At 35.1% G+C, this 27799-nt stretch overlaps 1 protein-coding gene across 1 annotated transcript in view; it reads right to left on the reverse strand.

Moving 5' to 3' along the window:
• LOC105749262 (chondroitin sulfate proteoglycan 4-like) overlaps positions 1-27799 on the reverse strand; it is an 81309-nt gene that overhangs the window by 35941 nt on the left and 17569 nt on the right. Inside the window, 5 exon segments of the mRNA XM_031965015.1 lie at positions 1545-1676; positions 5122-5320; positions 16686-16862; positions 20632-21099; positions 23373-26918. Coding sequence (XP_031820875.1) covers positions 1545-1676; positions 5122-5320; positions 16686-16862; positions 20632-21099; positions 23373-26918 — 4522 coding nt within the window.

Raw genomic sequence — 27799 nt, forward strand, 5'->3', positions numbered from 1 at the left:
GAATAATTTCTTTCTGTTATATGGTCAGGGAAGACTGAAGGAAAAATGCGATTTCAAAAGGAAAAATTCTTAAGAGGTCAGAGAAGTAAAGGACATTCAGACTGAGGGCAGTTTAGAATCCTACCTCCTTCCCCTAGACCTTTTAAATAGTCTCTGTTCCTGGGTTACCACCTCTTTTTGTTTCTCAGTTCTAACTCATCTGACAAAACAACTGGCAGATTAATTTTTCTAATGCGCACCTCAGATCACACCATCATCCTAGTCAAGGTTTTACACTATTGACTGAACAATGTACAGACACCTTAGTTAAATTAATAAACATTTATTAAGCTTCTACTTTGCGCCAGGCACTGTGTTAAGCAGTGGAGATACAAAGAAGGGGGGGGGGGGAACCCTGCTCTCAAGGGTAACAGAAAATGGAGGAGTAAATGTGCAAGAAACGATGAACAAACAAGATATGTGCCGGATAATAGTCTTAGAAGGAAAGCGTCAGCTTTAAGGAGAACTGGAAATCTTGCAGGAGGTGGGAGAAGAAATGGGGAAGAACCACTGACATGGCCCAGTCCGGACAGAGTGACCGGTACAAGGAACAGCAAGAAGACCAAATCACTAGACCAACCACAGAGTTACACAGAGAAAAGTTAGATGTGAGAAGGCTGGAAGTGTAAGAACAGACTAAGAGCTATAAAGAGTCTGAATGCCTGAGCTCGGCGTTCGAGGGCCCTTCACAACGTGGCTGTAGCATACTTTCATGAATGAGCTATTCTCCGTGACATATTCTATGCTTCAGCTAAACTGGCCATCCCTTGAACATTTCTTCAACCTTCCCACCTCTGTGTGTTTGCTAATCACCATCCCTTAAGCCGGAATGCCCCCTCTAACTTTCTCACCTAATTTGTGTCTGCTGACATTTTACCATTTTAGACTCAATCAAATGCTTCCTCCTCCACAAAATCTTTTTTTTTTTAATTTTTAAATTTAATTTATTTTTATTTTTTCACAAAATCTTCTAATCTCTATTAAAGATCAATTAATCTACTTGATCTGTGATATATTTTACAGAGATCACATCTTCTCAATCTTTGTACCTGCCCCAGCACCGAGCACAGGACTGTATACAGTAGGTACTTAAAAAGATCATGGGATCATAGATCTAGAATGGTAAAGGACTACAAGGGCAGATTTGACTGACGAAGACACTGACTCTCAGGGAGGTTAAGTCACTTGCCCAAGAACACACAGCTGATGTGATACAGTCAGCATTTGAATCCAATTGCTCTAAAATTGGTATTGTGGCATGCTCAAATGAGATGGGGAAGGGGCACAGGCAGGGGAAGGAAAAGGACAGTAAGACTTTTTTTTTCTAGATTCCTACAAAGAAAAAACATCCTATCTTTATAACAGAGACATGGAAAAACATATGTACAATTCACCATCTCTCACCATGTCAAAATATAGCACATTCTGACTATGTAAATGGAGCATTCTAATCAAATGGAATGCATAAACTTTGCCCTGAAAATTCCCTTCACTTAAAGTCTTACCTGGAAAGACTCCCAGTCCTTTGTTTGTTTCCAGAGTAAGAACCAGAGCCTGAGCTGTGATGCTAAAAATCTGTCGGGGTGCAAAGTTCAAACCATCAGTGACCTGAAAGCTAAAGCCACCAGACATTGCTCCTGTAAGAAAAATGACATCCTTGTCACTTCAGTTAATCAACAAAACCAAACTCCTGAAAATCTACTCTTGTTTGTTAAAGGTAAAAGAGAGAGGCAGAGAATACACAAATTCTATAATTATTTTTATGATACTTTTAAAAAAAGCATAACTGAAGGCATAAAAAGAATGCATATGTATATATATATAGTTACAGATATGTTTATAAATCTATGTGTATGTATATGTGAATATATGCACACTTATATTTTACATATTCTGATAACTGTGAATATGTAAGTCTTTTGTAATGAAATTACTAGCTAGCACTGACTAAGGTTTTTAAAATAGATTCAGAGAATCTTAGGTAAGCAAAAGGTATCTCAGATGTCATCTAGTCTAATCCATTTATTATTTTAAAGATGAAGAAATGAGCCCAAGGGGGATAACTAATTTGCCCAATTGAGGAAGGATTTGAACCCAGGTCCTCTGAATCCAAAGTCAGTGGATTTTCCAGGAACTTATATTATTTGAACTGAAAACACAAGGCCAAGTAGTGGAACTTGTGAGACAGAAAATTTTGGTATAAATAAATAGTAAAAACTATTGAATGCAAGAAATGGGGAAAGGAAGAAGGGAGGGAGAATTATATGGAAAAATTTTATCAACTGCCAGCAATTCTAATTATTTATTGGTCCCAATTTAGCTGTTTCTACTAAATGCACATACCAAAGGAGATGGATAATCTCTCTCATTTCTATCTGGGGAACAATGAGCTTTCTAATGTTATAAATTAACATCTGAGCAAAACTGAGTCCGAAGACTTCCTCCAGGAGAGCTTTACCAGTGCTTTACCAGTGTCTTCCCAAAATTCAAGTCAAAGAGAAGATTTACAAATATAAATATTTACATTATTTTCATCCTTTAAGAAATACTCATCTAGGACTCGGCTCTCTTCAACAATGAGAAGATTCAGACCAGTTCCAATGATCTTGTGATGAAGAGAACCATTTACACCCAGAGAAAGAAGTTTAGGAACTGAGTGTGGTTCACAGCATAGCATTTTCATTCTTTTTTGTTGTTGTTTGCTTGCATTTTATTTTCTTTCTCATTTTTTTCCTGTTTGATTTGGTTTTTCTTGTGCAACAAGATAATTATTTAAATATGTATGTATATATTGGATTTAGCACATATTTTTACCATGTTTAACATTTATTGGATTACTTGCCATCTAGGGGAGAGGTGGGGAAGAGGAGGGAAAATTGGAACACAAGGTTTTGCAAGAATTAATGCTGAAAATTATCCATGCATATGTTTTGAAAATAAAAAGCTTTAATTAAAAAAAAAAAGAAATGCTCATCTAACAGCAAACTTGGAAACACCATATTTTTTTTGTCTCATATGTGCTCTTGCTTTTCCTCACTTGCTCTCTGGGTCATTATGTGGCAAAGGTAGAGAGAAGGTATCACCAGATATTACAATTCTATCACAAGTATGTGTTTGCTTATTAAAATTATCCGTAAAGGCAACTCTCTATTCTAACACACCTCTCAAATTCTCATTATCCAATCAAGCCAAGTTAATTTTCTTGCCTTATAAAAAAGGTTATAGCCTATTAAAAAATCCCATATAAACTCAAAAGTTCTCTAATAAAAATGAGAAGACTGTATTTCATCTGAGTATCGTATTTAGAATGTACAATGGAGCTCAGAAGGTTATATATAATGAAGCTTGAAATGAAAGTGACTCCTCTTTAGCATTTTACATTCTGGGCATTTTATGAATACAAAAACAAAATGGAAACTGGTGAAAGAAAGAAAGGAAAGAAAAAAAGAGAGAGAGAAAGAGAGAGAGAGAGAGAAAGAAAGAAAGGAAGGAAGGAAGGAAGGAAGGAAGGAAGGAAGGAAGGAAGGAAGGAAGGGAGGAAGGAAGGGAGGGAGGAAGAAAAAAGAAAGAAAGAAAGAAAGAAAGAGCGAGAGAAAGAGAGAAAGAAAGAAAGAACTACAGCAAGACAGATGCTGGAATATGACACCAGACACACCATGATGCCCAGGCTAATTAGAACAAAAATTAAGGTAAAGGAGGAGGATGTGAAAGCTGTGTGGTCCTGTGGTAAGGGAACAGATGGGAAACTAAGGGGGCACACAACCCTATCCAGATGCAAGCTTTTTGTGTGATCCCTAAGTAAGTCACTTAGGCTCCCAAGCTTGATTTCATCAACCTACTTGGGAGGCTATGTGGAATAATGAATTAGATTAATGGCAAAGCACTTTGCAAATATAAAACGTTATGGAGGCAAATGAAGAAAATTCTTTTGTTGGGTGGCAGATAATGGATTGATGCACTAGTGGGCTGGCCAGCTGTTCTAAGCAACAGAGACATTTGTGGTTAAGAGCTAATCCATTATATTTTCAGAATGAACATGAGGGTTGCTAATAGCATTCAAAGTGGATTGGAGTCCATGTTTTATCTTCCTCAATCTTTATTTCCAACTGTTATAAAAAATAGAAAATGATCTTGTATCCTGGCTAAAAGCTAACCTGAATATTGACATCTTGAAATATTAGTCAACTCTCTGAAGGTTTCTAATTGGGAAGCTGCATCAAATGCTTATTTGGGAGAAATTTTAAAGGATTTAACATCTCATGTGCATAGTATAATCCTGGGATGGCCAATGGTCCTTAGACCAGGATGCTGACATCTTAAGAAATTATAAATACTTCAGGCTGCATCTGCTATGCATCCTGCATCATGTTTTAAACTTTGAGTTAGTCATGTTAATAGAACTCAGGGTTAATAAAGACAATTGAGAAATTTGTCCCTTTTTAACCCCAATCTTCTTTGATTTCACAGAAGAAAAAATAGTGTAAGTTTTTAAAACATAAACTGAGTTATGCACAAGTATTACAAGAGCAAATTGTTAGTAGAATGGACTGGATGAATAGATAGTTGACTCTTGATTGTCTATGTTAATGAAAGGAAATAGTAGCACAGATCATCCCCAAAGACAGATAATCTTCATAAAAAACAGAACATCCCTTGTATTGGGCTTTAGAAGTTGTTTTACACATATCTGAATATGGAGATATAATATTCTAGGAATTTACATTTTCAAAAGAGTTAATAAAAATACATGGATATGACTCAAATCCTTCCATGTATTTTTTTTTATCAAATCCTTCAAATCTATCAAATCCAATACTTAAATTAAAAGGGGAGGTGGAAGGTAAAAATTTGAATGCAAATTTTGCAAATAACTATATCCCCCCCCCCCCAAAACACTATCTGCAACATTACTAAAAATTACTGTATGGTTCTTAGTACAAATCCTAGAAAGGATTTAAGTAGCTTGTAGTCTTTAGTCTGAGACAAAGACAACTTTAAATGATAGGAAAACATAAAAATGATTTTGAAATTAAAGTAGTATTTTTTAAAGCATTACTTGTGCCTCCCCCCTTAATTACATACCGGTGTGTACAAACACTAGGTGGCCTTCATTGATGTGAGCTTGGGTGAAATTTAGGATGCTTTCATTTGGAAAAGATTTCAGAGCCAAGTGACCATTGCTCGGAAGGGTGATGGAGTAGAACAGTTCCCCAGGTAAGGAATCAATATCTTCTGCACAGAGATCATTTTGGGTTATTTCAGTAACAGAATTCACCCAGACCTTAAAAAAAAAAGCATCATATATCTTGTATGGAGTAAATCAAAACATAATTATACTTTTTTAATGGAAACTATTTCTTCCCACCCCCAGATGAATGACTTTAAAATTTCATGGCAGAACCACATTATTTTGAAACAGGAGACTTTCTACCATGCAAAACATGCTTTACAAACAAAGCTTCATATTATGTGTTTTATCTGACATTTTATATACATCAGAGAGTTTCAATCATAACACAGAGCCATAGAATCACCATTTAAGGTCATGGAATCCAACCCATGAATATCTGACAAGGCCAACCTCTGCTTGAAGACTTATAAGGAAGAGGAGTCCACCATTTCTCCAGACACCCAATCAACTTTATAACTTTAACTCATATCTCTTTTTTCCTTCTCTTCTTCTTTTTCTCTTTCCTTTGTTCCTTCCCTCCTTCCTTCCTTTCTTCCCTTCTTCCCTCCCTTTTTTCTTTCCCTCCTTCCTTCCTTCTCTCCTTTCTTGTCTCTCCTTCTCATCCTCCTTCCTTCCTTCCATTTGTTCTTTCCTAAACAAATATGGCATTATTCAATATCTCCTACTTTCTTCACTAGGATTGTATTTGAATGATTTTTGACAGTTTCCAGAAATCACATTGCTTCTCAAAGGATTTTTTTTGCAAAGCTTAACAGCATTAATTTATCTTCTAAAAGTTTTTTTCTCCTTAAAATAAGGTCAGAAGAAAAATAAAATAAAAGGAATGATTTTCAGAAGCAGAAAATTAGGGAAGGAGAAGAAGGAATCATCAGCTTCTGGGTTGTTCTAGGTGAGTTCATCTAAGATAGATCTGCTCACATATTTCTCCTGGCCCTGAAGTTCATGCAGGTAACAAAAGATGAGCATGTTCTACCTTCAAAAGAATGTACTAAAAGACTCTCAAAGATATATATTCAAAAACCAAAGTCTAATCATCTGAATCACATAAATTGCATTTAGGTTACTGTCAGTTCCAGGCAAATTGTTAGTAAATCTAATTTCTGGGCTGTGGAATGAAGGCTCATCACTTATCATTCACATGGAATAAATGTACACTAAAGTATTTCTTTCTTCATTTTTTTTTTTAAATGGTGGTGGAGCCTTGAAGGAGAGGGAGTAAATGTGGTGGGAAGTGACCAGATCTATGGGTTCTTTGTTACAGGGACCACGAAGAAGCTCCTTCTAGAATGCAGAAGGACATTTGCTCTGCAAATAAGTAAATAAATAAAAATTAAAAAATAAAACAATCTAGAAGGATAGTGAGCCTGGGACTTTGAGAAGTTAAAAGAAATCATCAGTCATAAAATACAGGATCAAGGCAAATCTCACACTCACAACTTCCTTGTTTTGAAGCCAACTCTTGCTTCTGAATCTCTTAAAGGGTCTTCAAGTCAGTGGGAATGTGGTTTAATTTTTAATTTTAATCAATTCAGTTAAAAACAGTTGCTTGAAAGAAAAAAAACACAGCATCCAACCTAACAAAATCCCAAGTTTCCTTACTCTACCTTTAAATCTTTAAAAAAAAAAAAGTCCAAGTTCAATTCAGACATCTTATCCTCACTTGTTTGGGAACTCACTTGGATTCTGGAAACTGTTAATACCATGTCCTCCCAACTCTTCTCCAATGACTAGAAGAAACTCATTTTTTCCAAGGTTACACGTGTAAAAACTAAATGAAGTATGTTTTTCACTACAGGCCTTCCACTATGATATGGTCTTTACCTTTTTTGCCCCAGCATACAAATAATTCCCTGAAACAAAGAGAAAACCTATATCTCCTAAATTAAAGAATCAGAGATTATTGCTCTTTATTCTAATCTCTTCAAAACTTAAGTACTTCAGTATATCATCCACCGAAGTCCTTCTCTGATACCTAATTTTCATTCTAATTACTTCAGAAACACTTATTTAACTTAGATAATTCAATTTATCCTCTACTAGGATTTTTTTTATGACTCACTGTAATTTGGAGATGATCTCAAAGGTTTTGCCAGTACTGCACATGGACCGGCTGGTTTTGCCCATCTGGAAAGATCTTAACTATGAGCCCAGTGACAGAATATATGTTTTTCATCTTAGAATCATCAGATTTCTTTCTTTCTCTTCTTTTCTTTTAAGATTGCAATTATTCAATAGGCCACTTGTTCAGTCACAGAGGATTTATGAGCTGAATAGATAGACAGGGAACTCATATCAATGAGTCAGATCTTCTGCAGTATTAAAGAAGCTCAAATTATATCAGAATATCTTAAGATAGGTACATGTTTTTATGTCTGATGTTCATGTTATAGGAACTCCAGGGAGGCAGAAAAATGAAAAGAAGAAAAATCAAGTAAGACTTCCATGAAACTCAGAAGTAATTATTCAAGGAGCAAACACATGAAAAATATCATTTTGTCAAGTTCTTTTTAAAAACCAATATTAAACTTCATTAGAAAAAAGTGGTTAACTTTTGAATATTACTTTTTCTGGTACAGAGATATTTTCATGTTGTCTCCTCCATTCTACTGTGAGCTCCTTGAGAGCAGAAAATGAATGTTTTTTTGTCTTTTTCCATATCCCTAGTGCTTAGCACAGTACTTGGCAATAGTAGGTGCTTAACAAATGCTTATTAACTGAGAGATGCTATTTAAGAACACCTAACTAAAATATATTGAGGAAGCTAAGGTTTCATTTTACACTTCATTCAAAAAATTTTCATTGGTCGTAGTATCTGCACTGCTAAGATTTAAACGTTTCATTTAAAACAAATAAAAACATTTAAAGTTCCCCTTCTATTTTTACAAATACATTGAGATATTGGGACATTCACTCATAGAAAAACATCTGCAAATCTATTTTCCCAATCCAAACAAGCTCATAATTGTCTTGGGTGGTACTTTTTCTAGGCTATGTTTCCAGGCTTAAGTGCTGGTTTTATTAATGAACAACACTCCTTATAAGTAATCAGAAGTTTCTATTCTACATATAAATATTAAAGAGAGGATTAATATTAGAAACATTTACAAAATAGAAAAATATATCCCCCTTTTGGATACAGAAAGACAGCTTAGATAGATTTTGTCACTTTCATCCATAAACAAGATCAATTCAATAAAAATGTACAGCATTTACTCTGGGAAAGGAAGGCTCATTATACAACTGCTGAATAGTTTATCAAGATGTAAATGATTTCCCAGGATGCTGGAATGGATGCAGTCACACATCTGTCAGCCATAAATTCTACTGTTCAAAGAGACTTTCAGCATGGAGAAGAGGAAAAATAATCTTTTTATAAGCTAGAAACTTATTAGAAGGACAAGGTATGCCAAATGACACAATTTTTAAAAAATACTACAATTTTTCTTGTCAGTGCAAAGGCACTAATACTCATAATTATAAGCACATATTATAATTTTACTTTGAATTAAAATTTTTCATCTTCTATCTCTAATTTCTTTGCCTTAAGGATTAAAAAAATGCATCATGTTAATTTGGTACAACTTGGTCTTTCAAGGTACTTTTAAATTCTGGTTATTCTAATGTTAAGTACAAATCAAAGGACCTGAGTCTCCTCAGCTCAGCTATGCCAAGGGCTCATAGACCAGTCCCAGGACTTGTAGCCAGTTTTCACTCTTTCTGTAAGACAGACAGAGACCTTGGCCAAATTCCGGCCACTCCACATGATGACTGAGGATTAATGAATGAGAAAGGGATGGGTTAGTAATTACATGATTGCTTAAATTCCTTGAGAAAATGCTAAAAGGCCTGATAATGCATGGCAATAATAATATATAACATGATCTGAGATTTTAAAAAAGTAAAAATGTTCTTTCTTTTGTAATAATCCCAAGTCTTTACCTCTAGCTATATTTCATGGTATCTTAGATTGATTGCAAAGGGACCCCAAAGGTCACCTACTCTTTCTCATTTTATAGAACAGCCAGTTAAGTGCCTTCCCCAAGGTACCAAGTGGCAAGACTTGAACTCAGGGCCTCTACCTCCAAATCCAGTGCTCAAAGGAAATAAAACATAGAGGAACTTTTCTGTTGGAAAGATGGAGAAAGAGCCTCTCTAGTGTATTGTGTTGGTAAAGTTAGCCCTCAGGATGAACTAATTGATAAAACTTATGAGAAGTTTCCAATTAAAATAAATTCCCATTTCATCTACCTATTCATACAGTCCAGATTGCCATCTAACCTATAACATATTACCCCTCCCTCGTGCCAATTCTACTTCCTACTACCACTGCTTCTGGAAAAAGCATATCAATCCGCTACCCCCATTTCATCCCTAGCATTCCACACCAAAATTCTCTCTCCTACCCCTTATTTCCCTAAATGTGTCATCTCTCTATTGCAATGCAAGATTTTTAAGGGCATGGAACTGCCCTTATATTTATTTTTATTATTATACACATCATTACATATATTATATATTATTTTATTATATTATATTATATTTATTATTATTATTATTATATTTAAGTTCCTAATACAGAATATGGGGACTGGCACATAGAAACCATTAAATTTTCGTTCCTCCCTTTTCCTTCAAGTAGCTTACATTTTCATGGGAGAAGATTTAGAAGACTAAATGACTGACTTCCAATGTTTGAATTCCAGATCTGGAAGGAGGTTTTAGGATAGAGAGTTAAGGCATGATATAAGAAAATCCCAGAATAGAACCTGAAGAGGAATGTAATCAATCTTTCATTCATACATTCAGCATCTCTAAAAAGATATGACGGACATATGGGATGAGATGCTATGGAGCCTGGTTTCTAATTTCACAAATAGAGGGAATTTCCAAATGATGAAATTCTCTCCATAAATGCATCCTTCTACCTTCTCTGCAATTAAGAGCCTTGGAGAACTACCTAGGGAAATTGAGATTTGTTCAAGATCAAACATCCAGAATATATCAAAGGCAGGATTTGAATCCACGTTTTCTGGACTATGAATCCATAGATTTTTCCATTATACTATTTCTTGCCTTAGGCAAGAAATAGAAATATGAAACATTTAAAAAAGAACCAATTTTTCTAAATATGGATGTCCTTGATATGGAGTTTAATCATACAGAATCCACAATTTATTAAGGCATCAAGAAGACAGCCTAAAGTCTGTTTCCATATTTCTCATGGTCAAAACAAAACCTATACTGAGCCTTAAAATTGTTTGTTGCTGCTATTTGTCCTATATTCTCAAAAACAACCATGATATCAGGAAGATAAAACCATGTCTTAAAATAGAAATTTTAATGAAAATCAATTATAATAAGAAACAACATGTTCATCATGTATAAGGCATTTTGTTCTTGGAATAACTGAATAAGAGGAAAAGAAATCAAATGATCGGGAAAATCATGGAAATTATGAAAATTATGGAATTATGGAAAAAAGCAACTGTCAAAATATCAATAGCCACTGGACCATATTGCTAATCCCATCTCATATGCAAAATCTTTATGAGAATAATTGATGTTTATGCATTCAGGAATTGGTGATGATATAAAAAAAGAAAGAAGCAGGATTTAGTGAATAATATTTTGTAACAATTTACCTCTTTACAATGACAAAATTCAAAAAGTATAAAGAATGGAAGATTTCACTATAGTTATTACTGTATGACCACAAAAAAGCATGTGAACAATATGATACCTTCAAGGATTCCCCTCTAACAAGAAGTCTACTATGATTCTAAAAAGATTCCTTGAAAGATATAATGAAAGATAACTGTTCAAGTCAGGTATAAAATAGTTCTTAGTGGTGGCTTGCCTAAGTTTTCCAGGAAAATTTCTCAGCTGTCTCCCTATCTCTATCTCAAACCAAAAAACTTTTAATCAGCATTATGGATATTAATCTATTAAAAAAAACTCCTGACTTGCATCAACCCTGACTCCATCTGGAACTTAGGGTGGAAGAGGGATAAAATGAAATGATAAAAAAGCATCTTGAAATACAGAAAGCATGATGATATCCAAAAGGGAAATAACATAGAAGCAAAATGAAGAGTAAAAAAGCATTCCACAGTTAACATTATCTAGACCCACTGTTTTTTTCTTGGTAGAATATAAGGGCCTTGATGGTAGGGATTATGATAGAGGATGAGTCCCCAGTAATAGTAGGTAATTAATAAATTCTTCATGAATTGTTAAATTCCATAGTGTTGCCTATTAACCCAATTTTAGCACCTTTCCAGAATTATACATATACCAGTTCCATTCCCAAAAGGGTAATATGAATGGGAGACACAGAAGACAAATTAGTATGACTTCTATTCATCTAGATCCTGACCTAGAAGCTTACTAATTGCATGCATGGGACACGTAACTAGAGAGCTACAGAATACCATCAAATACAAGAAAAGACATTCTTGATTCAAAAAAATCACTTACAGATAGTCATTTCATATCATATATTTTAGAGAAATCTTTCCCTGGATTCCTACCCCTTCCCCCCCCAAAAAACTAGGCCATGTACCTTACATAGAGGCTAAGGTACAAAATGATTCACTTTGTAAAAGAATTCCAAAGCTTTAACACAAGAGAATTTTAGTAGAATGGAATTTTAATTTATTCCACCATTGTATTTGTGGCCCCACTTGGGAGTTTTCTTGGCAAAAATGCTGGATGGGTTTGCCATTTCTTTCTCCAGATCATTTTACAGATGAGGAAACTGAGGCAGTTAAGTGACTTGCCAAGAGTCACATAGGCCAGATTTGAACCAGGAAGAACTCAGGCTTTCTGACTCCAGGACCTAGACTCTATCCACTACCTCACTGCAGTAATTTTATCCTGTCATGAAATGAAATAGTCCATAGAATATTAAAAAGAAGATATATTGCAGGATAGCAATTCATCACAGGAACATTTCTTGCTGAATGCCATCAAAGAAGGTAAGAAAGAGACAATAACAATACCAACAAGAGCTGATATTTATATGGTGCTGCTCTAAGGGTGCAAACCTTTTTGCATCTAACTTCCCACTTGACTCCTACAAAAGACCTATAAGGTAAATACTTTAGGTAGTATTAACTCCATCTTGCCTTCACCTATAAAGATGTAAAAATTGTATCTGTATAAAACCATGGCTATATAACTAGTAATGGCAGAGAGCAGATTCTAAAATCAATTCTTTCCTGATTCCAAGTCTAGTGTTTCTAAAGTTCCACCGTGCTACCCTCCCCAAGAAGAAGGCAAAATATAGTAAGTACTAAAAGAGAGGAACAAAGTGTTTCTTGGCTTCAGAAGAGAGAGGTAATCCATCATCTTCTCACTTAAAACCTCCAAGTGGTTCTAGAAGCAAGCTTATGACAAGTTTGATTAATTTATCCAAGACTAGCTGAAAGTCAACATGATATAAGCATTATCCAGTTTTTTTTCCAACCTAAAATGACAGAATCATGTTGTTAGAGGGAGACTTAAATAGGTCATCTTCCCAACCCCTACTCAAAGTACGGATCTCCCTTCATCTCCACCATTCAGGCTCAAAAGCTGTCCTTCCTTCCTCAAGCCCCGACCTCCCTCAAAGCAGATGATCCAGCTTCATTCTTCCCTGCAAATGAGACCCTATAACTTGAGCTGATCCGTTGCCCTTCCTCCAGATATTAAAAAAGACTTTAAAGCATGATCCATTCCTTCCAATATTAATTAACCACCTCCTCTATGCAGAACACTCTGCTAGGTACTGAGGGAGATGTGAAATTCTTGCTCTCAAACAAATTACAATATATAAGGGGTAAGATACAAACATGGATCCTGGATTTAAAGTGTGAAAAAATATCTTACAGACTACCATTTCCCCCTTATTTTATGGATAAGGAAAGTGAATCTCAGACAGGTTGTATGATTTGCCTAAAGCTATACTATTATTATCCTGACTCTAAATTCAACATTCTATCTGCTACACTGAATTGCTATGAAATTATTACATGACAAGTTTACAACTTAGAAACATGCATATTTACACTTAAATAAACAGATTGGATGATAAAAGAGTAGAGGTGGCAAACTTACTGCCTTGTTACTTGTGAGTGGTTTCCAAATCAGACAAAAAAAAATGTAACCAGGAAATGTTTAAAAAATAAAATAAAAATTCATCACAACATAGGTAATGTTCACTTGAGGTTTTTACAAATGAGGTTAAAAAGAGTCAGGTTAATTAAAAGAGAACTAAACAATAATAAATGTTATACTGTATTTTTATTTATTTTGTTAAATATGTCCCAATTACATTTTAATCTGGTTAGGTGCTGGCCTGATATGTCTGACGCCCCAGCACTAAGCAACCCTCTTTCAGTTATAGAAAAGATACTGACTACCATTGATAGTGGGGATTTACTTACCAAGAAAGCCCTATAAGCAATGGAATCACAGGTCTGATCCCTTTTCCCATCCCTAATTTTAGGAAATAAACAAAAGCAAAGCCCAAACTTTCCTGCAAACCTGTTCAAGACACACTACATGCCCTTTTCTACTCCTTTTAAGATCTATACTTAACTCTGCTAAATGCAGTCAAATATTGATTGGCTGTGTTATTGGACGTATGCATTAGCTCAAATCATTTAAAAGTGTCACTCCAAAAGCTATCTGAGATGCATTCTATTATTTCTAAGAGCTTTTAACCTTCCTATGATTAGGGGCTCCAATTGCCCAGCTGGTAATGTTCAATCCCACGTGGGCAGGGAGCTGGGAAGAAAGCGTGCTAAACCATATGGGAGATTTAACATTTTACCAGCAGGTAACTGACAAAACAATGTGCATCCATTCATAGGAGCTGACTTATCTGTACCATAAAGGAAAATACGCATTCTAGACTCACACAAGCTATACACTGCGCAAGACCCAACGAATTCTAAGACAAAACCGAGGGGGTATCACAGTTTTTGACAAGATTGGCCATGGAACACAAAAGGCTACCTTTTATTTTTCTCAAAGACAACTCTTAGGGTGAACTGCAGAAATTAAAGTTCTGTACATGCAATTTTAAAGAAAATAGATGGATAATGGGGCTTGTCTGTTAAAAAAAAAAAAGTACTGAAGGAAATGGCCTTCTCTCAGGAGGACAAGAACAAAAGATAGCAGAGTGAAGAAGGTGGAAAGAGGAAGAAGAGAGTGCAGAAAGGAAGGAAAGGACAGGACATTAGAAAGAGAGCAGGAAGAAAAGCTGAAAGCTTTTTAACCCACATGAGACAAACTATAAAACAAGGTTCTTAGCCTTTATGTGAATCCTCTAGCAATCCAATAAAGTCTATGGGCCCCTTCTCAGAAAAAATGTTTTTAAATGGTGGGGGGAAATGCTAAATTTCAGTTAATGGTTAATGAAAATCAAGATAATTGACCTGGGACTCTCAGCTATAAAAAGGATTAGAGGGTGGGTTTGGGTTTTGTTTTTTGTTTTTTTTTTGGATGAAAGGGGAGTACTTTGAAGCAATAAGGCTTAAGTGATTTATTTGTCCAGGATCACACAGCTAGTAAATATCATATTTGAAGCCAGGTTCTCCAGATTCCAGGGCAATTTCTCTATACATTTCTCCCCAAAGGCTAGTTTTTAAAGTTCTACAACATTCTAACTATTTCTCAGAGAGATGGGTAGAATTTATAGCTTCTTATGTCAGAAAAACAACTACTTGACATGAAGTAGCTAAATGCTACTGATCATAGAAAAAAATCCAAATTTCTTGAGAAGTAAGATAGATATGGCAGAAAGAATGGTGGATGAGGAGTAACTGGCTCTGAGTTCTAATCAGAGATGTGTGCTGGTAAATTTTAACAAATTGTTGGGGGTGAGAGGAATGTAGGCATGATCAGTTTAATCTGCTTTGTTAACACTTTCTCCATCACATTCTAAAGTCTATAAAACAATAACTCAAGCCATGAGTTGTAGCATTGGGCAATTTTGCATTTTTAATTTTAATTTTAATTTTAATAACCAGTTTTCACAAGCTCCAGCACACTCTCATTTAGTTCTCTCGTCTGCTCGGTATTATTGTAGAGTCTTGGGGATGTTGATTTATCTTTCTGTTTCAAAAAGTAAGAGTATTAATGACCTCTAAAATCCCTTCGAGTTCTAAAATGGGCAGGTCTGACTTAGTACTCAAGTCACTTTAGTTTGGAGCTAAAATGAAAGATGACAGTCATTAAGTGACTCAACAATTATAACAAAAAGAAGTTGACCTAGTCAAAATACACAAAGAATATTCAATAGGGATACTAGAGTGCTTAGCTTTTGTAAATGGAGCCCCTTTTGCTTCCATATGGAAATAAGTATAATCAGCAGGGCAAGGTGATACCTAGATGTGTCCCCCAAATCTCAAGGGCTTTAACTCTATATAGGTAGGAGTTTTATGCTTTTAGGTAACCAGGAAATTATGCTAATATAACCAAAAGCCAATGGGAAGCTTCATTAAGGGAGATACAGCTTTTCAGTCTTCCTTAACTTCCAGACTGAACCAAACCCCAGGGACATCCTTGAGCCTTTGGGGAAAAATTAGTCTAATTCATGCTTTGAGAGAAATCCCCGTAGAGAGTGATTTTATCACAAGCTCTCCATTCTTCAACAATCTGGTACCAACTGCCCTTTTCAACGTTTCTTTCTCATAATTTTCTATAAAAACCTTCTGTACCAGTCAGATTGATTTATTACTCTTTATCCCTAAACATAACTTTTCATTTTTTCCCTTTGTTGTATTGTTTCAGTCATGTCCTATTCTCCATGACACCATTTGGGGTTTTTGTGGTAAAGATAAATGGAATGATTTGCTATTGCCTTCTCCAGCTCATTTTATAAATAAGGAAACCTAGGCAAACAGAATTAAATGACTTGCCCAGGGTCACACTGCTAGTAAGAGACTAAGGGCATATGAGAATTCAAGTCTTCCAGGCCCAGCCTTCTAGCTGCCCCTCATTTTCTAGACTAATGAGTTTTTTTTTTAAACATTATTCCCTTTTTCTCTCTAAATTCTATGCAGCCTTCAAAGCAAAGCTCAAATCCCACTTCATCCATGAAGCTTGCTCAGACCTCTCAGTCAGGCAAAGGGCAGTCTTTCCTGGCCTTCAAATACTTGCAGTGCAACATACATTTACTTTATCAATCACTTAACTTTTTCTTCTGTTGCAATCTGTCACTTCGTTTATTAGACTGTCATCCTCTTGATAGTATTATGTCTTCTACTTTTCTCCCTGTATCACAGTGCCTAGCTATGTGTCTCCACAGGTATTAGGCCCTGAGGAAATATTGCAGAGGATAATAGTTTTTATGATAATTATACACGTTCCCAAGTCATCATATTCACTATTAATAAATGTTTACAAAGAAAACTAAATTAGGAGCCCTAATGTTTACATTAAAAAATCAAAAGTAAGGTATACTTACCCGCAATATGTTATTTGCTATTATGACTGGAGCCTCATCATTCACTGACTGAACCTTCACAAAGAGAGTTTGGGGCAAACTCTGTTTCCCAAGTTCTGTATTATTCACAAGGACTGTAAAACTGTCAAATAATTCTTCACTCCCATCATGAACATAATAAATTAATTCTTTTTTCACCTAAGACAAAAATAAAAAAAATAAGCTAACTATTTATGGGATCATTAATTTTTTTAAAGTTAAATAAACTGCAACCTAGGAGACCCTGGTTTGATTTTTTTGTTTCTCTCCCAAAGATAGAAATCCCTTTGTCCCCACCAGGATAACGTAAATTAAGTTTAATTTATAATAACAGGATATTTTGTGTTTTTTGAAATAACATTGAGCTCCAGACACATGGAAAAACATAAGAACAACCTTTTCTCCACCAAAAACAAACAAATAAATAAATAACAAAGGCACTAATAAATGTGGTATAACAGAGAGCTGGGGAGAGAATCTGGAGGGATGGACCCATACCCCAAGTCTGCTAAAAGCTAGCTGTGTGACTCTGGACAAGCCACAAGTCTCTGTGGACTTTAATGTCTTTGGTAAATGAGGTTAGATTAGAATTGCAGAGCCTTGGAATAGGAAGGGAAGTCCTTCCTCCCTTAGAGGTCATTTAGTCTAACCTTTCCTTTTAATTGTTTCCTCATGAACTAGAAATTCATTAACTAACCTGAACATTTTCATATACAAACGCTAGAAAGGGAAAACTGTACATAAAACTACAAATCTAGTCCATGGAGCACTTTTCTTTTAATATATATTAAACATAATGTGGTAGTAACCACATTGCCCTGATTGTCTGTATTCTCCTATGCCCCCCATTTTTATTTCCTCTTTGTTTTTAAAAAGTTTCTTCAACACCATTTTTTTATTCCTTTTTCTACCTCTACTACTCAGTTTCCCTAGGATGCCTCCTTACCCACTGAAATTTTTATTTATCCTGTTTGCCTCAGTTTGATTAAACTGTAAAAATGAATACTGAAATTTTTATTTATTCTATTTGCCTCAGTTTGGTCAGCTGTAAAAATGAGGACAACAAAACATACTTTGCAGTGTTATTGTGAAAATCAAATGAAATCATATTTGTAAAGTGCTTCTCACAGTGCTTAGCACATAGTTAGTTCTATATAAATGTTTATTCCTTTTCCCTTTCCATTTCAGCAATAGCTTCATGAAAGAACCATGAGAGAGAACTCACTGCTTTGGGATGTAGCTTATTCTATTTTGGATAACTGTTAACTGTTAGGAAGGATTTATTTATTTGTTAGTTAATCAATTGATTGATTAACTAATTGTGATGGCATAGAGGGTCAGGCCAGAGAGTCAGGAAGACTCCTCTTCCTGAGTTCAAATCTAGCTTCAGCCACTTACTAGCTGTATTGTCCTAAGCAAGTCACTTAATCCCATTTACCTCAGTTTCCTCATCTATAAAATAGGTTAGAGAAGGAAATGTTGAACTACTCCAGTATCTTTGTCAAGAAAACCTCAAAAGGAGCTGCAAAGAATCGGATACAACTGACATAACAACAACAAAATATGTTGAAATTTTCTCCCCTTATGAATGGTTTCAGAAAAACCTGGGAAAGTTAATATGAACTGTTACAAAGCAAAGTAAGCAGAACCAGGAGAGCACACTACATCATAACAGCAATATTGTAAATATGTAAGTCCTCTGAAAGACTTAGTAACTCTGATGGATACAATGATCTATCAAACGTTCAAAGGACACATGATGAAAAATGCAATCCATCTCCAGATAGAGAACTGACAGACTCAGAGTGAAGATTTAAGAGTAGTTTTTTTTCTCTTTCCCCCCCTTTTTTTTTTAACCTAGAATCCAACTAATGTAGAAATGGATTTTATACTATTTCACATACATGAAGGATATCATATTTCTTGCCTTCTTAATGGGTAAAGGATATATATATATATATATATATATATATATACGTATATATATATATATATATATATATAAAAGAATATAAGGAAATTCTACATAAGGAGGGCAAGAATTTGAAGCTGAAAATAAAAATAAAATCTCTTTTTAACAGTTACATATTGGTACTAGGGTTAGCCTCTAAAGCACTTCCAAGTAATTCTATTCCTTCTTTCATATAAAAGCCTGATAGCATCTGCCACATCTCCCATAATTCTTCTCTTATCCTCAATTATTCCACTATTTCTCATGTCACGTTTCTCAAATTCTCTCATTTCTATGTCTGACCTCTTTGAGAAATGCTATAGATACTGATGTTGTTCTTCCAGGGGGCACAAAGAATCATATAAAAAGCTCTAAATTAGTAGTGTCAAATTCAAATAGATATATATCCCTACAAGCCATATATTGATTTAGAAAATCACAAATTATTATAATCTATGTTGCAACATATGTTTTTCATTGTTATTATTTTTAAACACTTATTACATTTAAATATAGTTCTCCAGTGTCCATGTTGGACACCTCTGCTTTAGATGGGGCCTCACCAGCCCAGGATACAGTGAGATTAATACATCTTTGATCAAAAATCACATTTTGTAACACTGATAAATGATCACCTAGGCTAAGAAAATGATCACTGCACATGAAATTAGAAATCTACATTAAATGCAATGTGACAGTAACAACACTTTCCTGGTTCAACTGTGTTCCCCTTTGGATTCCATTTTTATTTCTTCTGTACATTTTTTTAAATGTTTCATTAACACTCTTTAAAACCATTCACAGCAGATTATTACTTAATATTTAGCCTATTATGTCACAGCTACCAAAGTCTTCTATATCCTGTATTTGTATAACTGATATTTAGAACTAAAATACCCAGCTTAAGATTTTTATTTCTGATAAATTTTATCTTGGAAGGCAGCATGACATAAAGTGGAAAGAATCAGTCCTACAACCAGAAATATCCAGGTTCAACTCCTTTGTGAGATATACAGTTGGTATATAACTGTGGGCAGGCTACTTAACCTTTTAATAGCTACTCTCCAAGACTCTAACTTGAAGCCCTATCACCAGAGGAGAAAGTTTCAACATGGAAAATTCCTTAATGCCAAATCAAGAGTAAAAAAAAAAAAATACACATACACAACAATATATAACACTAATTATATTATATTTACATATTAACATTATAATTATAAATGGATTATAAAGTTAATATGAATATATTAAATAATGAATTTATGTAATATATAATGGACAATGGCATCTATCTGCATATATATCATATAAATATTTAGCTGATCTATTTTCATACTCATTCATATCCTATTTCCATTGATCATGCTTTCAGGATTGATCTCATACCAAAATCTCTTTTGAAGCTGGGTTTTCTCTGGAACTTCCTTTTGGCTGTTTTTTGAGTCAATATTACTTCTCTCTATTGTTTTACAAATGCTTATCTAGGAAAGTTACATATTGATGTTTTGGGTCCATTGTCCTACTCCATCAAAACCCAAATGTGTGTCATCTGTAAATATGCTAATTATCATCATTGATTTAAAAAAAAAAATCCAGGTTCAAACATAGAACTTCAATGATTTGTGCTTAGAATTTGAAAAGCTAACAAAGAGTCTATCAAAGCCAGCTAAAGTAGATAACTTTTAAAGAACAGATATGCTTAGTAGGGAAAAAACAAAAACTAACCTTGTTTCCCAATTTAATGGCACTTTTCTTTTCAATATAATCTGTATCCCACTCATTATTTCAGGACCTAATCAAATTCTAGGAGCTTCAGGGAACCCACTCTTTGCACTTAGTCCTAGATACAAATTGCTCCCTCATTTAGGACTTCAATAGTCACAACAAAAATAATCTTAATCCTTTCTTAAATGATAAATTATATAAAAATTTTTTCTCACCCCTAACATAGACAAAGACATTCCCTTTGGTCCTTACCTGCTTTCTGGTAAATTTCATTAGTTTTATTTTTGGAAAATGAGAATTTTCAATATAACCATGCTTTGGTGATTCAACTAGGACAAATTCACAGTCAACTCCCACAAAATAGTGATTTGGAATTTTAAGGAAATCCTCCAGAAGGGCTCTAGAGCCACCTTCTAGTACTGTGAAGTTCTGTATGACCAAAGGAATCAACCTAGGGAGGATCTCCACCAAGATTTCTACTCCACTGACGGCTTGGATACCATTCGTAACATCCAGCAAAAAGCGATCTTGCTCTTGGTCAGAAGCTGTCTGCTCATAATGGATGTGACCATCATCAATATCCTGCTGTGTAAAGGATGAAGGAGAATTCTCAGCAGCATCCAAATTATCTTCCGGGACAAATTTTTGGAGCTGTCCATGGACTGGAGGATTCTTAACGATGAACACTAGCTCTGATGGAGAATTATTTTCATGTACAACCTTAAGTACACATGTGCAAAAACAGAAACAGAGAAAAGAATCACATTAAAATGGAGATAGGAGGCAGATTCTAACTATGCACCCATCCCAGTTTTACTACTTTCTATCTGTGTGACCTTGGGCACAACTTCTTTGTGTCTCAGTTTCTTAATCCACTTTAAAAAAAAAAAAAAAAAGGGTTAAACTAGAGCTCCTCTCTAGTTTTAAATGATCATATGGTTAATATGCATGAATGAGTTAAGTTACAATGCAGTCAGTCAAGAATATTTGCAAAGGACCTAATTCAATCTATTCAAAGCCCAGTGCACTACAGCAGGAAACTAGATTCACAAAATTGTCCTTAACCTTCTCAATTATCTTCTCAAAAGAAAAAAAAAAACAGAGAAAGCTCTGATGACTCTTCATAGGAAATCCATGGCACAAAATGCAAGCCCTGAACACTTAAGTGATATCATTCCCCTACTCAATAAACTCCTGTGGCTCTCTATTCCTCCAAAAGCAAATCCAAAATGCTCTGGTGGACATTCAAAGTCTTTCATAACCTAGCATCCTCCTGCCCTTCTGATCTTCTTATTTGTTACTTTCACTGTGGCACTGGCCTCCTGGTTACTTCACAAATGAGATATTCCTTCTTTAGGCTCTTCTCATTTTCTGACTATCCACCTTCCTGGAACACTCTCCCCTCTTCCACTCCAGATACTGACTCACTTGGCTTCCTTTAATTCCCAACTATAATCCTACCTTCTAAAGGAAGCCTTCCCTAATCCCTCTTCAGTTCCCTCCACTGCTTTTCTTCTTTTAATTATTTCTTATTTATCCTGTATATCGCTTGCTTTGTATATTTTTGCTTACATCTTAACTCTCCCATTACACTATAAGCTCTTTGAGAGCAGAAACTGTCTTTTGCCTCATTTTGTATCCCCAGTACTTAATATAGTGTTTGAAACAAATTAGACACTTAATATATGTTGTATGAATTGAATTTATCTTTAAAGAAAAAAAAAAAAACTGATTCTGTGATTCCCTAAAAACCAGGATCAAGTCTTTTTTTATTATTTATTTATAAATTTTCATATTATTTTATTATTTATCTATTAGTATCAAATCATTTTATTTCGTTTCAATAAATACTTATTAAAAACTTGTTAATTTATTTTTTTCAATTTAAAACTTGCTTTTTAGGTAATAACAGACTGGGTTCTACCATAGTGATCCATGTGAGACCCCTGGTGGTGGTGGTTAAATATTACTAAAAGAAATTTTAGAAAAATTAGAAAGGACTGGAAAAAACTCCTTGGTGTTGCATCCACTTATTCTAAATTTATGATTCAATCAACTTCTTGGACTGGAATTCTATATTCCCCACTTAAAATAAAGCTTGTATGCAGAGGATTATAGTGTTAGAGCTAGGGGGGAAGGGACCTTAGAAGCCATCTAATACAATTTATATCCTCTCATTTTCTAGATGGTAAAAATGAAACCCATGGAGCTTGAGTTAACTAAGACCCTACACAAGCATTATTCTTAGGAGTGGGATTTGAACCCAAGGATTTAGAGAAGATGAATAACTGCCTATTTTCATCATTCTCTCTTATAAATCATAGTTCTTATAGATTTATAGCTATAAGGAGCTTTTATAACTCCTTATATAACCTTTTAGCTATGACCATTAGAGATGTACTGGCTAGGTCTCAAATATAAATTGCAAGAAATGGGGATTCCTTTGTGAAGTAGAGGACTTTCATCTCTCATATCCTTTGCTCTGATGGTATGGAAAATCCCAAATCTATCAATCTTTAGAACTCTGTACATCACATTTTGTGGCTACCTATCTAGGAAGATATGTTATTTTACTGCAATTTTTAGGAGTTTTAGAATAATTCTACTTTCTTAAATTGATCTAAGTGTTTAAAAATAAAGTTGTTACATTTATATAACTTGAGATAAAATGAATTATGGTACTGATAAAAATACCTTAATAAGGACTCCTTCTAAGAATTCCTTCTTAGGAATTTCTTCTAAGAAAACTCCTCTTTCCAATAAGGGGAAGCAAAAACTTAGAACTTTCTCATCATACACCTATATGACATTCTCCCCTTAAATAAAGGTCATAATTTCAGGGCAAGAGTTAAATGGAGTTAGTATATAAATATCTTTCACAGGCTTAAGAGACCAATTTCAGTGGGTGGGGAAGACTGATTATGATTGGTGCTATAGGTTCCTGAGTCAATCTATAGAGGATCTAAATATGTACCTATGTAGTCTAAACTTACCTGAAGGTTTCCTCTGCTGAGTTCCACTGATTTGCCTTCTTCAACTAGAAGGCTCTTGCTGTGAACAACTTTGGGGGGATGCTGGTGGCTTTCCAAGTACACCTGGATATGAATCCCCACATCCAGGTGTGTGTCTTTAACTTTTGCAGTCAAATTGAACCTATCAGCAAGAACGCTGTTGTTATAATGCTTATAAATCACATGCCCTTGCTTCAAGTCGTGTTGGGAAAATGAAGTTGATGGCCTGTTTTTCACCAAGACTCTGCCATGCTGTGGAAGCAAAAAGATCTCATACTTGATCTCCGCGTCGCTTCTAACATCCTGATTTGTGCTAACACTAAGGTTAGCAGTGGTGAGCGTATTTTCTCTTCCTTTTAGCACAAGCAATCCTGTATTGTTGGCTATCTGCAGGTAGGGATCTGAAGCACTGACCTCCAGAAGGGAGAACGTGTAGTGAGTGCCATCTGTGACAAACAGCACAAATCGGGCACGTTCTGCTCCATGGTGCCTGAAGAGCACTCGTCCCTCCTCTAAGTCTTCTTGTTTGAACTGGTAGAGCTTTTGACTGGGATCACTAGCTACTACCAGATCCCCATTTGGAATACCTCGCCTGGTATACAGCAACTGTCTATCATTAAAATCTGAATCAGGATCATGGTAACAAAGATCCATCAAGGTCAATAAGCGCTGACCATTTCTTACCACATGAAATACTTTATCCACCACACGCACAGGCTTCTCATCATTCTTCAGTTTCACAGAAATATTTACTTTGATTTCGAGACCTAACCTGGTTTCCTCATCTCCTGGCTCTTTGGCAGATGCCATAACAATGAATTCATCATACACAGTTTCAGAGTCATCATGGACATACATCAAACGTTCATCAATAATATCCTGATTGGTGAAATTAGTAATGTTATCATTACTTTCTAGTGAATCTGAAAAATTAATAAGTTTCAGCTTCCCATGTTGAGGGGTCTTGGTGATTTTATAATGGAAAATCTGGTTCCCCAAAGCTTGCACGAATAATTCTGTTTTAGTGATTAACTTCCCTTCCCCTTCAGTTACAGAAAATCCTTTGTTAGTTAAAATAACATGATCTGCTCTGATATTTATTGTGAAGATATAAACTTTTGATTCGACATAATTAGTAAAAATAAAAAATTTGAATGAATCTTGTGTGTTTTCCTGTGACTTCTCAAGTAGTTTGTAAGCAACTTCAAGATCTAAAATATTTTTTTGGGTGAAGGTGGAGTTTAATTTCAAAATGTTGCTACCAAGCAGCAATTTTCCTTTCTTAGGCAGGGAGAGTAATTTAAAATGAAGATCATTATCAAGTAACTTCATATTCTCCATCCTAACCATTAAGTAATCTGAAGTCAATATTTTTTTATCCATTGTATCAATATCTAGGGGACTATTTTTCACTAATTTATACTTCAGCCACTGTATGGCTATGGGAAACATCAGTTCTTTGCTGACTTTATTTTCAATGCTAATTTTAAATGTAAATCGATCAGTGACATTTTCCAGTTGTGATTCTTTAAATGTACTGCAGTATCTTACCCGATCTCGATCAATGGAACGTTGAGAAAAAGTGTTGACAAACTTCCATTCCCCACTGGAACTTCGTCTTTGAATCTGACCAAAAAGAGGAGGTTGGATAATGTCATAGCGTATCTCTATCCCCTGCTCCTCAGCATTAATCTGTACTGACAAGTTGCTCCGGGTAATCAGAACCATGTTGCCCTGTTGAACAGCCACACCAGTGTTATTTACTACTTCATAATCCCAAGGGATGGTTTTGACACGTAATACAATTGTATTACTAACCAATTCCCCATCGCTTACTCGCAGAACAATACGAGAGTTCTGGAGCCCATGATGCACATAGAAAATTCTTCCATGTTGTAAATCCTCATTTGTAAATGTATTAATTATTTTTCCAGGATGCTGAGAGTTTTCTAAATAACCAGTGTCAACATTGAAGTTTCCAAGTACTGAAAAAGTCAGGTCCAGTGGGTTGGTATCTGGATCCAACACTTCTATCATATTAGACATCAGTTGTTTCTTGGAGTTCTCCAACAGAAGCAGCAAATTTCCTTCTGGAAGGAAAAGCTCTGGGGGGTCATTTACTGGAGAGATAGTAATATTAAACACATACTGATCATTTATTTGAAAATGGAAAGGAATTTCCTTCTCTTTGCTGACAGAGACAGAGAATACAAAGTGATCTCTGGTGTTCTCAGAGCCATCATGGATGTACAAAACCCTTTCTTGCCACAAATCTAACATTGTAAAAGTTGCCTTTACCTGGGATTCAGGGGCAACATTTAATCTTAAATCTCCATGGATAGGTTTTTCCTTAATTTGAAACAGAACTTGGGAATGATGAATTTCTAATTCTTTAAATTTCAAATTCATCCTAATATGTTTACTTTCAATTGGAGCACGTCCACCTTCCTGTACTATCAAGTTCTTTAAAACCAAGAAATTGCTGCTGTCCTCTTGAAGAGATTTGAAGCTTTCAGGAAAACTGCTAGGAGAGGGAGCTCTTGTCCAAAGTGCCATTTTTTCAGTCGTTGTGACGGGAATTCTTGAAACATCACTGTTTTTAGTATTACATCCAGCTGAAATATCTTTGGAAACAAGGGCATTCTTTAGTGATAGTTTTTCCAAGTTAACCTTCAAGCCTCTTAAGCAGCCTTTAAAGGAGCCGCCTCTGGCCGACTTCCTAGAAAGAGAGGCAAATTCTAACTTCTTAATTTCTGCCCTGACGTTATTATCAACACCCCCCACAAAGAGCGGACCTTTACATTCAAATGCCCTGCTGTCCAGAGGCAGGGACACTTTCACTCTTTCTTCATCAACCAACAAGCTGAAATGCCTCTTAGTGAAGTGCAACTGAACAAAGTGCCACTCATTGCTGCTGATTAAGCTAAGGGAAGGAAGCTTCGTTTTAGTTTGATTCCTTCCAACATGTACCTGAATGACTCCGGCTTCTATTTCCAGAGCAACAAAGTCCCCTGATCTTCCAGACTGATAAAGAAGCAAACCCTGGTCAGTTCCAGTCTGAAAAGTGAACTCCCAGAGTCCTTCTCCCTTGATATTACACCCAGGGAAAGCCACATAAGATTTGGAGCTAAAGAAATTGATAGCTTCATTTTCACCTGCAAAGAATTCATCACTACATCCCAATGAGACTTCATGAACTTTCTTAAATCCAGGGTAGGACCGAAGGTTGTTAAGAATCTCATGCTGGTTAAATATCACATCCTCCATACATCCTCGGAAATTAGCGTGTCCTTCTTCCAAGTAAGGAACATCAAGACCGCTGCTCCCTCCAACATATATTCCTTGTTGAACAGTCAATCCATGTATCTTCCCTGATATTATACCACTGGTCCTATGGAGTTTGTCAACAATTAAAGTAACAGTATCACCGGCATAATGTACTTCAACCACGTGCCAAGCCAAGTCATCCAGGTATGATTTTTGTTGAGAATGTAGCATTAATTCACCTGCACCAAAATTCATTCTCACCTAGAAAAAGGGAGATTAGAATTAGCCAATCACATTTTTCTGTCTTTTAATATTTATAATTATTTTATTCATTTATTTATATTTAATTATCTACTTATATTTATCATTATTTTAATAATATTAATATTAACTAAAAATTAATATATTTATTTATATTTATAGTTGAGCATTGAGCATTACAGAAGCAGTGTAATAAAATTGGATGCTACTATAACTCTCCCATTTTTATAACCTAAAAGATAAATAAGGAAAGACCAAACTTTAAGGTTATAACTACTGAAGTAGGCTGACAAAGGCAGATAATGTTATCAATATTAAAGCTAGTAAATAACAACAATTTGTTGTTATTTACTATAATGCTCTAAGGCTTCCAAAGAGCTTTACAAAGAGCTTTACAAATAGCTTTACAAATATTCTCTCTTTTTTTTCTCCCAAGAACTCTGGGAACTCCCAAGAACAGATGGGGAACTGAGGCAGGCAGTGGTTAAGTGACTTAGTGATTTGGTCAAAATCACGAAGTAAGTGACTAAGGTTGGATCTGAACTCAGATCTTCCTGCCTCTAAGTTTAGCCTTGTATATACTGTGTCACCTAGCTCTCTATGCCCATTAGAATAAAAAATATTGAACCATTTTTTTTCTTTTTTCCATGATTTTCTCCTCTTTTAAAAGCTATGTTAAACACCCTACAGTCTCCCATATTTATGAATATATATATAAATGTTTATTATATACATGCTCTTATGCATATTTATATTATGTTTATGTTACATAAAATACATATTATATTATGTATATGTATTGTGTATATATATGTACACATACATATACACACAAATACACATTTGTTATTGTTGTTCAGTTATTTCAGTCATGTCCAGCC

Source organism: Sarcophilus harrisii, chromosome 1 (assembly GCF_902635505.1).
Source record: "Sarcophilus harrisii chromosome 1, mSarHar1.11, whole genome shotgun sequence".
Classification (NCBI taxonomy): Eukaryota; Metazoa; Chordata; class Mammalia; order Dasyuromorphia; family Dasyuridae; genus Sarcophilus; species Sarcophilus harrisii.